This window comes from Phalacrocorax carbo, chromosome 1, assembly GCF_963921805.1.
Source record: "Phalacrocorax carbo chromosome 1, bPhaCar2.1, whole genome shotgun sequence".
NCBI classification, from domain to species: Eukaryota; Metazoa; Chordata; class Aves; order Suliformes; family Phalacrocoracidae; genus Phalacrocorax; species Phalacrocorax carbo.
The window spans coordinates 69,074,976-69,087,236 of NC_087513.1; the positions used below are offsets into that span (position 1 = coordinate 69,074,976).

The 12,261-nt window shown below is 46.8% G+C and overlaps 1 protein-coding gene across 1 annotated transcript in view; it reads left to right on the forward strand.

Moving 5' to 3' along the window:
* The window catches only part of CACNA1C (calcium voltage-gated channel subunit alpha1 C), a 488,452-nt gene that overhangs the window by 461,916 nt on the left and 14,275 nt on the right, over positions 1–12,261 (forward strand). Inside the window, exons 35-41 of the mRNA XM_064458535.1 lie at positions 587–652; positions 3,842–3,933; positions 4,752–4,917; positions 5,815–5,942; positions 7,529–7,625; positions 9,399–9,501; positions 11,639–11,740. Of these exons, the coding sequence (XP_064314605.1) occupies positions 587–652; positions 3,842–3,933; positions 4,752–4,917; positions 5,815–5,942; positions 7,529–7,625; positions 9,399–9,501; positions 11,639–11,740 (754 nt within the window). The remainder of the gene's footprint in view (positions 1–586; positions 653–3,841; positions 3,934–4,751; positions 4,918–5,814; positions 5,943–7,528; positions 7,626–9,398; positions 9,502–11,638; positions 11,741–12,261) is intronic.

Consider the following 12,261-nt stretch of genomic DNA (forward strand, 5'->3'; position numbering starts at 1 on the left):
TATGAGGCAGCTCTGGATATCAGGGCTCTGCATTTCCTCTTCAGCAGCTGATCACAAGCACTTAGTGCATTGCAGACACCATCACAGACACCTAACACTGAACAGGGACCAAAGCTGATGCGGCTTTAGGTACTTAGGATGGTACCAACCATTGTAGCAGAAGCCTTGATTGTGGATCTCGGCAGCTGTTGTGTTTTTGATTTCACCAGACTGGATCCAGGAAAAAATAATACTCGTTATGAGAGTTTTTTCCTCTCTGTAAGCAGCTGTAGACACTGGTTTTGCCCTTGCTTTCCTCACTCCGTCAAGGGAAGGACTGACTTGAAGGCAGCAGAACTACACCATCACGGGTGGGAGCAGAGTCAGAGCCTGCCTGAGCTGGGTGGCAGAAGGGTGGTGCCGGGGAGGGCAAGCAAATGCAGGCCTGTAGAGGCATCTAGTGGCCACCTGGCCAAATTACAGACCCCACGTTTGGAGCCAGACTCTATGCAGTTACCCAAAGCCGGGAGCATGAACCAGGCCCCAGCGTGCCAGGCTCGGCGGAGACACAGTGCTCTCTCTCTTTTTTTTTTTCTTTCATTTCTAGGCTCTCCCCTATGTGGCTCTTTTAATAGTGATGTTGTTCTTCATCTATGCCGTGATCGGGATGCAGGTAAGTGATGCTGAAGAGCTCAGCTGTGTCTGCCTTCTCCTGTTAGTTTTGGGAACTGACTTACAAAGTAACTAGATCAATGTGTGGTTGTAGGGGCTTACAAGAATGCTTTTGCCCAGTAAGGTAAGATGGCAGCTAACCTTGGTTAGAAAACATTGTCTGCTTAGGCACTTCCAACAGGAGCACAAAGCGCTCCAGAAAAAAAACCACCAAAAACTATCCATTTAATGGCAGAATGCAGCATGCAAACAGTAAAAGGACCATGCCTGGCCTCCACACTCCCAAAGGAATACCCAGCAGCAGTGGCAAAGGAGATTTACTGCCTCGCTCATTGGTTCAAAATAGTTGTTTCAGTGGGCTTATAGCCATACTGCAGTGAACATCCCAAATTTTTCTCACACATCACACTCACACTGGTGTAACTTCCACTGAGTTGTAAAGAGCAGCTTTTGATTTACATCTGTGAAGGTAAATATGGGATCAGACCCAATGTACAACGCTTTGTGTTTGTGCCAGTTCTTCAGGAAGTTGCATCAATACAATTTCCTATTCAGTTTGCAAAATGAACTTGGAACCGGCCTGAGTATTCATCTGTGAAAGAAACTGATGTTGCCTACAGACCATGGAAGAAAGCATGTGATATATGCACAGGCTGTGACAGTCCCAGCCTCATTTGCTCTGCTGCTTTTCAAACTAAGCTTCACTTCAGTGTTAATCAAAGATCTCAGACAAGTCAGCCATCTGGGACCAGAGACCAAAGTATAGAAAGGCATGACATAATTGCTTCCAGAGGTCTTCAGACATGACAGGTTTCTTGGTTTCACAATGCTGACAGAACTTGTAACAGAATTCAACTGACCTCTGTGAGCTTGTTTTAATTTGTTCCCTGTTATTATTATGACATCTTTTCACAGACTCCATCTACCCTTCCCCAGTTTGAAAAATAAAACTAATCTTCTCTTGAACTATCATAGGTTATCTCAACTGCCCCAAGTAATTACAGCTGTCATTTAGTCTACTAGGCTTATACTGTAAACTTGCCAGTTTTGCCTTTAATACCTAACTAGCTCAAATGGCCAAGATCTTACAGGATTACCTGTGCCATACAGAAAACAAAATCACTTGAGAGTATTACAGTAGTGTTATGTAGCTACACAAAGCATTAAAAATGCCTTCAAAGCACCCATGCAGATGGGGTCTACAATGATCGAGGCACTGCCAGGGCTAGATATTTTATTCTGTAATTCTATTCTCTTTTCTGTCAGCTAGTTCTAAGTTGTCTATTTAATCCTTGGCTTAAATTCAAGCCTCTGTTTTAATCATCTCAGCAGCCTGAAGATCATACATCTGTCTTTCACATTGATCTAGATTACTAGATTGCTTCCTGCCCTCCTGTCTTCCAATGAGAAAACCAGCTTTTCTCATCTTCCCTCTTTGCCCACAGACCTGTTATCATCACTTTTTGTCCAAATGGCATCTCAGTTTTGTGTGCTCCTCTCTTGAACCTGCTGACACATAGCGAGTTCCCTTGCACATAGGGACACATAGGAAGGAAAATCCTTCCTCACTCTATTAAGCAGCTACCTTGACAGACTAGATATACCAGTTCTGATGAAAATATAAGAATTTCCCACACAAAGGAGACCTACCACTTTATCTCAGCTACTGCCCTGACTTGGAGTGTAACAGCATTCAAGCCTCGCTACCTAATGTGCCCAACTGGAAAAATCCAAATTGATGCTGATGGATGAAGCCACTCATATCTTGGCCCGGGGGGCATGGACTGGAAAGGCCATGAGAGAGGAACCACTACCTGCAGCTCCTCATAGGTGCCTAATGCAAAGCACCCGTGGTAGCTGCCACCAGTGCATCATGTGTGAAGGAAGCCACAGGGTCAAAACAAAAATCAGACTTCCAGCATGGGAAGTTCCCTTGCCTATGCTTGCCTTAAATGAAAAATATGGGCTGCCTCAGCTCAAACTGCATCTGAGCATTTAATCTGTGCTTCTGCCTCTCCTTGGTGCAGCTGGGGCTGTCACTGCTACCCACAGTGTGGGGGCAGTTGGGACCGGGGAAGGCCCACACATCCATGAGGAACCCCTGCAGAAACCTGCCATGTACAGACCCTCCCTCCCATCTGGCATGGCCTCCCTGCCATTGTCCCTGTGCTTCTCTCCACATTGTTGTTTCTTTCGGGGTATTAATTATTGGTGACATTTGCTTGAAAAGAAGCTCTGTGATCTCTCAGAGCTGCTCTGTTTCTGCTGCTCATTTCGGCTACAAGATTACAGCTCTCAGTCCTTGAGATCTCTGTCACATTTCTATCAATGGGGAATAAATAGTCTTGATCAACTATGCTGTGTAGAGACCTTTCTGCCAGGTGAAGTTTGTTAAGCCCTCAGTCACAGTGCCCAAAAGCACCACAGCTATATGACTTTTTCAAAGACAACTGAACTCTCCTGCACTGGAAACTTCACATCCGAGGGCAGGCCCTTCAGAAGGTTTGCTGATGGTTGCAGGCTCCATGCTGTGGCTGGATGAACTAGTTGGTGCAGTGACAGTCGGTTGGGCATGTAAGAAAGCTGTATGCCATCTTTGTCTGGGCAAATCTAGTCATCATCTTCACACTGCTGCATTGTGGGGCAGGGGCCTGAAACACCTGCTGGTGACAAGCATGGCTACTAGAAGGGCAAGCCTTTGGACAATCTCCAGATCCAAGGCAACATACTTTACATTGTTTTGGGAAGATCCAAGGTACCCCACAGAGTTGGAAGCTTAAGGCTTTGCAGCTGCTGGTCTTCTGCTATCATTTCCTCCTGGCAAAGACAGGTAAGAAATGAAGGAAGGAGCCTTTTCTTTCTGTGTTATTGATTTCTTTCAGCTGGACCCCCTCCCTATATGAGTGCCTGTTAAAATAAGGCCCCATATCATGTATTCACAGTGTATGAAATAAGGAAGGATGTCTTGCTTTAACAAACAATGCATCTTGTTACAAAATAAGTGCTTTTCTGGTGATAAAACACAAGCAAGGGAAGCAGCAGCAAATATGAAAGACCCATGGAAATTATTTTTTAAGAGAAAGGCAGATTCTGTTAAATATCAGAGTCAGGGTGAGGCCAAGAGCTACAGTTGACAAGAGGTTCGGGGATTTTGCAGGGCTAACCTGAAAAGACCTCTGCTCTCTGCCAGGTGTTTGGTAAAATTGCGCTGAATGATACCACAGAAATCAACCGCAACAACAACTTCCAGACCTTCCCCCAGGCAGTGCTGCTGCTTTTCAGGTGGGTGTCTGACAGCTCTGGAGTGTGTCAGTCTGGGAGCACGATTCCTCTGCTCTTGGGCACAGCTTATCTCCTTCTACCGTGTCATGCTCACGAGGTGAGTAGAAACATGTTGGCCCTCAGCAGGGGAGCCTCAGAGTCACATCAGATGAAACGACCAGTCTGTTAAGCCATGTACCCTGCCAGCTGACACTGGCCAACACTCAGGGCTGGGGAGGGAGGCAAGTCCTCCTACTCAGAATGAAGGTAGCCAGTTTTCAGTGCTCTCAAATGCTGATACTCATCACAAACTCCTCCTTTTGTACAAATTGAGTCAGTATGATTTTCAGCTTATTTTAGCAGGGTAAGGGACAGGAACTCCCACTCATGCTTTGGCATGGCCATGCCCAGCTCAGCTTAGCACATCATCTTGCTCCAGCTGTGGCCAGGTGTGCTGGGGCCAGGGAGGGTGCTGAAGGGGTGGGGAGTTGGCACAAATTTAACGCTCTTTCCTCGTTTTCAAGGAGGTTTTTTTGTGCAATCTGTAGCCATGTCACACACATCTCGATGACTCTGGCTGGTTGGAGCATGACAGCCCCGTACCCAGACTAGGCAAAGCCAGTCAGGAACAGCACACTGATGATGGCAACAAAGCCAAAAAGAGGAGCAGGGTATGCCAGTGTATGTCAAAGCCCAGCCATCAGCCTACCTTGCTTTTAATTGATCTCAGTGGCAAAATTCCCATTAATGTTCATGAAAGCAGGACCAGGTTGCCAGTGTGCTAGTCTGTCTCATGTGGAAGGTCACTGCTGTCTTCCCTTGCCCTTTGCCATGCCCAGGTGTGCCACCGGTGAGGCCTGGCAGGAAATCATGCTGGCATGTCTCCCAGACAAGAAGTGTGACCCAGAGTCAGAGCCGGCCAACTCCACCGAAGCAGATCACTCCTGTGGCAGCAGCTTCGCTGTCTTCTATTTCATCAGCTTCTACATGCTCTGTGCCTTCCTGGTGAGTCCACCCCAGCAACCAACACGTGCCCTCTGTCAGACTGAGCCCCTGCTTCCCCCGATATCAGCGCTGCACAGAAGAACAATCTCAGAGAGGGGAAATCTCCCCATGGGATCTTTCCCAGCAGCACCCTTTCAGTGACAACACCCCTTTGGTCACTGCCATTCCTGCCTCCCTCCAGCTCTGAGGGATGCTCTGCCTCCAATCCCAATCCTTTGTGCACAGCAAAGGAGTGTTCTTCTCCCCTCCCCCTCAATGAGAAAACCAAATTAGTGAGTTGTGGGCTGTGCTGAGGCTAGCAACGCCTCAGCCACACTTCCCACCTTCCCTCCTACCTTCCTTCTGGGTGCTGAGCAGGTTTTTCCTCCCCTGCCAGCAGCAATGACTGTGAGAATACACATATCCCACTTGCATCTGCTCTGTGTTGGCAATGCGGCATTGCTCAGAGCGACAGCACATGCTCTGCAGCTGGCATCAGTGCGCAAAACTCTCCCAGTGAACAGCAGCAACATTTTAAAAGTTTTGGTCTTGAGCCAGAAGAAAAGCTTTTTATCTCAGCCCCACTGCCTCTAGAGCATAAATCTCAGGTTCTCCCACCACTCCCCCATTCTGCTGGACAAAGACAAAGGTAAATAAAAAGCCATCACAGCATGTCTAAGCATTCAGCAAACTTGGGCCCCATCCATTCAGTAGGGAAGAGAAAAATGTGACCAGCTGAGAATATCCCGCCTCTGGGATCTTCCCATTTAAACTGGGGGGCTGGCATGGGGGAAGAGGGAATCCACCCCCAATGGCTTCCTAGTTCTATGAGTCCAAATCCAGACCTTAAATGGCGAATCCATTGAAGTTTACTTTTACCTGCCTCATCCATCAAGTCATCTCTGTCCTTGTTTGCAGATCATCAATCTTTTTGTAGCTGTTATAATGGATAACTTTGATTACCTGACACGGGACTGGTCCATTTTAGGACCACACCACCTGGATGAGTTTAAAAGGATCTGGGCAGAGTATGACCCTGAAGCCAAGTAAGTAACCCAGCCTGGATATCAGAGGTCCTCAGGAAAATAGGCCCATTATATTCTGTTCTCTAGACCCAGTGTAGTAAGTGCCATGTTCCTCCTGAGGAACACTTTTTTCCTGCAAAAATCCTAAAATAGATACCTCCGCAAGGTACTGCGCAAAGGACTCCACAAGGTCGAAGGGGGGACATATAGACTCTTTAGGAACAGGGAGCAGAAGATTGAGCAAAGGTTAGAGGGTTGGTTTATTGTTGCATGTGTTTGCGATATTGAGCTGTGACTCTTCTATTTGTCTTTCTACTCACAGTAGAGCTGCTGTGCTCAAATCCCCATTTTGCCATATGTCATATAGGCCCATCGCAACCTGTACCTTCACAAGGCTGCGTTATGTCATCTGCAGGGTTATTCACATCAGCAGACTTGCAGGCATTTAAAGTTACACAAGAACAACTCACAAAAGGGCTTAATTGACATTCAGTATTATATGCTCTGTTTGACACATGCTTAAGCTTAAAGTGCATTTAGATCCCTGTGGCATTACAGTACAGTTGACAATTGTAATTGCAAAGCCCCTTCATATTTCAAAAACTGTGGAAAGAGATCTTGGCATAAACTAAAAGCATATCTCTTTAGGAGACATAGTGTCAAGATTAATTTGGGCTCGGGTTCTGCAATATGTGAGGCCACATCACATTATCAGAGTGATACATAAATTGAAACCCTTCTTCCCATCCCTGACTGCCCAGAAAGACTTTTAATATGGGTAGGGCTTAAGCACAGAATTCTAATAAATACACTGTTTGTTAACAAAACAGATGCTACTGTTTGTGCTTGTTTGAAGGCAAGACTGCAGTGGCTGAAGGCATCTAATAGATAGCCATTCGGCCCAGATGACACCCTGCTCCTTCCCATCTATAAATGGGAAGCTCTTTTTTCCCTCTTCCCCATCCATGTCCCATGCTTGAAGCCCCACCTCTGGCTCCGGTAGCTCTCCTCCCTCCATGAGAGAATTCTTCTTTTGAGATGCCATTTACAGAACTTAAAAGAAACCAAACTGCTCCTGTGGAGGAAATTCTGCACTTTGTTTTGCACTGGCTCCAGTGGCAGCCCAAAGCATAAACAAGTATCAAAAGACAGTGGCTTGGGGCTATTTACATGGGAGGTAAAGCACCAGGAAAAAAGAGACCCTTTGCACCTCTGTGCCTGCTATAGACCTAAGATGGTCAGGTAAACAAGCAGCCCTAGATTTTGAGCAGGTCAGTGGTAGGGGGACAACCCCAAATTGTCCGTTCATGCACTGAGGAACTGCGGCACTGAAAACACTGAAATCAATTCTTGCAAGTATTGACTCGTGTGTGACTGGCAGCTGGGTTTTCCGTACCAGTAGGAGTGATATGAGCGCTGGGCAAATCCTCAGGAATGCACCGCATGAAAGAGGCCTGAAATATCTTCAGCTATGCCCAGGCAACAGGGAGTAGCAGCACGGGGCTGGAAAGATCTCAGTGATATTTGTAGCTGCACCTGCAATGCAGGCGGCTCGGCAGGTCACCCCGTGGTAAGGATGCGATCCCTCACTGTCCTTTCTTCTTTAGGGGACGGATCAAACACTTGGACGTGGTGACACTGCTCCGGCGGATTCAGCCCCCGCTGGGCTTCGGGAAGCTCTGCCCTCACCGGGTGGCTTGCAAAGTAAGGCACGCTGCGGCTCGGGGAAGGCTGCGAGTCACAAGCAGCTAAATACCCCGGCGATGGCATTTTCTAGCTGAGCTTGGGCGCCTGCTGGTCCGCTGCCTGCCGGGCGGGCGCTGCCGGGGGTCCCGGCCGGAGCGGGTCCCGGCGGCAGCGGGTCCCGGCGGCAGCGGGTCCCGGCGGCAGCGGCCGCCGGTGCTGCCCCGCCGCGGCGGAGCCGGCAACAGCAAGTGTTTGAACCGTCCCCCCCGGCCGTCCTGCGGCGCTCCCCGGCTCCTCGGGGCGGCGACAACCTGGGCGAGCGCTGGAGGATCACCAGCAGGCGGGTGGTCCCCTAGTTAGGGACATCAGCGCATCGCCAGCCCTCTCTCTCTAGCTAGGGGAGAGCATCCTTGGTAACTACAGCTCCCAGACATCGAGCACTGTATCAATCACACGTGTGTTTGCGCTAGCAAATGTACGTCCCAAGACAGTTAGGACAGACGGAAATAACAGGGCAAGTAAAAATATCTCTGAGCTTTTCTTTGGACTAAGCAGTGCACCAAAAAGCTAGTTTTATCCGTAATTCTTGCTTAAATAACGGACAGATATTAAACAGCAAGGTGAATGTGGTATTAAAATACAAGAAGGGCAAAGACAGATATTCTGTGAAAATGTCTCACTCGTTTGTTTGGTTGTGAGACTCCAGCTACAAAAAAGGACTCTCTAGTGAATAATGACATGTTTATAACCTTTATGCTTCCTTCACTTGAGGTTCTTTGTTCACCTCTCACAAGTCCCAGAGTTTGTATGTGACACTTGTAGTTGTTTTTTATCTCAGTCTCAGAGCAAAATACAAAGCCTGGGCCTGTACACAGAAATATATGACTGGCCTACTGCCAACCCCTCGCAGACTGCTCTCTAGCAATTGTTTGTCCCAATCTGGTTCAAACCCCTCCATCTACAATTGCAGTGGTAGTGATGGGGATGACACCCTTTCCTCCAATTTGGTACTGAACCAGGCCTGGTGCATGGAAATGTCAGAAGACAGAGCTCGAGCAAATCAACCTCTTAAAGCATAAGAGTTCAAACCAAGTCCCTGGTGCCTCTCCTCCGGAGACAAGAGTAAGGACGTAAGATCTGGGGGCTCTGCTACATCTGCCTCAGGTATATGTTATTGGTCTCACTGAAATTCACCCTGCAGCTGCAACAGGACTCAGCACTCACTCTGTCCTACATGGCTTTACAGAATTCCTGCAGGGCAGACACAGTCTCATTTTAAAAGGGAGAGGGGGAATAGTTGAATAAAGCAGACTGGCTTTCAGGTTCAGTTAATCCCCTTTCTTCAAGCCTTTTACCTAAAAGAAAGATTCTGGCTCTGTTTATATACATTTGCAACAGGCACAGCTTTAGTGCAGGCGAATTTTCAAATGCCCCATGAGGTATGAAGAAAACAGTTTGCTCCTGATAAGAAAAAAAGGTGTCATTTAGGGTTTGGGTCTGGGACAAATGCCCACTGGCCACTGGGGAAAACGAAGGTTAGAAAGTGATAGCCATATTGAAGAAAACAGTATCTAGCAATGGGAGAGAGGCCGCAGGGCAAACACACCATGCTTGGGACCATCAGTGGATATTTCAAGTACATTTATAATTGTGTAACTAAATCTACAGGCCATGGATGCTCATGTAAAAGGAGTGGAAGGTCTGGAGGGCATCGTGAGGGCTTAAAGAAGAGCGTACTTCAGTCCATGTGTTGGCAGTATGATTGTTCTCTTTCTTCTCCTTACTCCACAGCGCCTTGTCTCCATGAATATGCCACTGAACAGTGATGGGACTGTCATGTTCAATGCCACCCTTTTTGCATTGGTCAGAACTGCACTGAGGATCAAGACAGAAGGTAAGAAGCTTGCTGACTGCAAGGGTACAAAGGTAGCTGAGCGGTGTTCACACCAAAGTGTGCTGAGCTGGAATACAACAATAAGGATATCTTGTGTAAAATGATCTCAGTTACTCATATGCAGCACATGGTACCAAAAGCAATGTAAAGATGTTTGGGGGAATAATATCTTCTAGGGAGAGAACAGTGTTTCCGGTTACCTAGAAAGCTGGTGCTTACCATGGTATCATCTCAGATTATTGATCATGTTCTTTACAATGGTCTCAAAGTTAAAAGTTTTAGATCAATATCTGCTCAAACAGCAATCAGGGGAAGGAAGAAGGGCAAAGAAGCCTCCCCACGTACAAACTGGCTGCAGAACTGGGCCGCTTTTTGACTGATCTTCCAATCCAAGGGAGGCAAAAAAGCTTGGACTTAAGAATCTCACGTCATTAAAACTCCTCCTGTGCTTCCATTAGCATAAGTTAACATCACATTGTACTGACAGCGGTGATGTAGGCCTAAAGACAAATGAGAAGCAGAGGGCCTGTTAATAGTTTTGCATAGACCAGCGGGTATAGTTGGGGAAAGCAGGCACGGTTTTGGGCTCAGCTTGTCCCCTTTTTTGCACTCTGTCACCTGCTGAAATAAAAGACATTGGTCCTGAGTCAAAACGTGGCTTCATGTATTAATGAGATAATCTAAAAGAGCATGTAGGTCTGTGATTCACAGCTAAACTCCTCTGCCTCAGGAGTGGCTGCATTATATTTCAGGCATGGGAAAGCAGAGACTAGCAGAACCCTAGCTTACTGTGCCAAGATTATACTGACAGCTGAGAAAAAAAAAGTGATAAAATTAAAAAATTGTATTAAGGCCTTGAATGTTGTGCTAAACAGAATTTGACTGTAGCCAAATAGGGTCTCTTGAGGAAAAAGCCAGCTGCCAGCGAAGTCAGTGAAGTGAAAAGTCATTGCCAGTGAACTGCTGGGAAACCACCTAAAGCCTCAAACCGCTTGCTTTCTTGCCTTAGAAGGATCTTGTAAGTGGTTAGGGCAGGAGTTTGGAATCAGCCCTCCCGAGTCAGATTTCTGCCTTTGATGCTGCCCACCTGTTTCATCCTCACCAAGTTACTTAGTGTCCCTATTTTCACTGCATCCTATTAAGAGAGCTACTGCCAGGCAGAGCCCTGTGCAGCACGCTGAGGAGCCTTAATGCTGGAGAGCAACAAGAAAAGCTGCAGGAATAGCACCTTTAGGAGCACAAGATAGTGGTTTCACACACCTAGAGAGAGAAGAGGTCTTCAATTATAGGGGGTTTGAATGTACATAAATCAAGATATTAAATTGAAGGTGAGTCATTTGGGTGGAAATGGGTATCTAGAAGGGAAGAATATAAACTGAATCAGCTTCAATCACTCTCAAAGGGATAGAGTGGCTTGATTAATGCCTCATTTAGCTCAAAGCCCCTTGGAGGAACATATAAAGTCTAAGTTCAGACAGTTAAATAAAGGGCTTATTATAGCCTATGCTGTTCTTCAGATGATAAGCACAAATAACCTGGGACGGTCCTGTGAGTTGGATAGTGAAAGCCTTGCACATGCCTGGAGTGCCCTGTCAGAGCACTGTGGAGACTCTCCAAGGCAGACTCTTGGCACCATGTGAAGAGCTTGATATCTGCTGGAAGGGAGGGATTGCAACTTATAATTCTTGGGAAGTGCTGCAAGCAGGCCCAGGTCTTCAGATTTCTAGGTGCATTTTTACTACCAATTATTTGTGTTCCCCAAGCTGTAGTTTCCCATTAACTGTCCTCTGTTGTCATCACTTTTAACCTTCACTGGGTCTCAATTAAAATTTGAAGTGTTAGGTGAGATTGTTGGGTTTTGGGATGAAGTAGCACCATGGTTCTGTTGTTTCTGGCTGTTGCAGACTATCAGTCAGTAACACTGTCACCTTCCTACCCTGAGATGACCATGCATATTTAGGAAGAAGACCTCTTGCTGTGAGGGGGCTTTAGCAACAGTTGGAGCATCTTTTTGCCCAAAACTTTCCACTATTGAAAAAACTCTGATATTTTCTTCCTAAGATTGCCATGCCAGACGTGAAATTGCTCCTCTGCAGGGTCTGCTTAATTCCCGTCTCTGATGATTTTCACCCTGCAGGTAACCTGGAGCAAGCCAACGAAGAGCTGAGAGCAATAATTAAGAAAATCTGGAAGCGCACCAGTATGAAGCTGCTGGACCAGGTGGTGCCCCCCGCAGGTGGTGAGTGCAGGATCTTGTCCCGGTCTCTGAATCTGTCTTTTTCCCCACCTGACATGTCCTACTGCACCTCATGATCATCAGGTGGAATATAGGGGACAAGCTTTCTTCTACAAGCTGTTACCTGTATTTCATCAGGCTGAGATCTGTTTTTGCCTGTACTAACATGAATAACATGTTCTTACTGCTGAGAAATCAGGGAAGGAAGAAAGGGTGTATAAATAGGAGTTAGAAACCTTTATTGCTAGATCTTGCCCCAGTTTGATCATAGGCATTTGCTCCCCTGGACATCACCTGGTGCCTGTTGGGTGCAAAGGAAGCAGGCAGAGCTAAGTAGCTCCACAAAGGATGATGTGGACTTTATCCAACTGCATAAGGGCTATGGCCTTACACTCAAGCTAAGGATGCAGCCCCATCTCATAACCCCTTCATTTTTAGCAAAACTACCTTTACTATGGCATATAACTTTTTTTTATTCACATATCTGCTTTCTACTATGATACCTGTCAAAGACTCGTGTACCT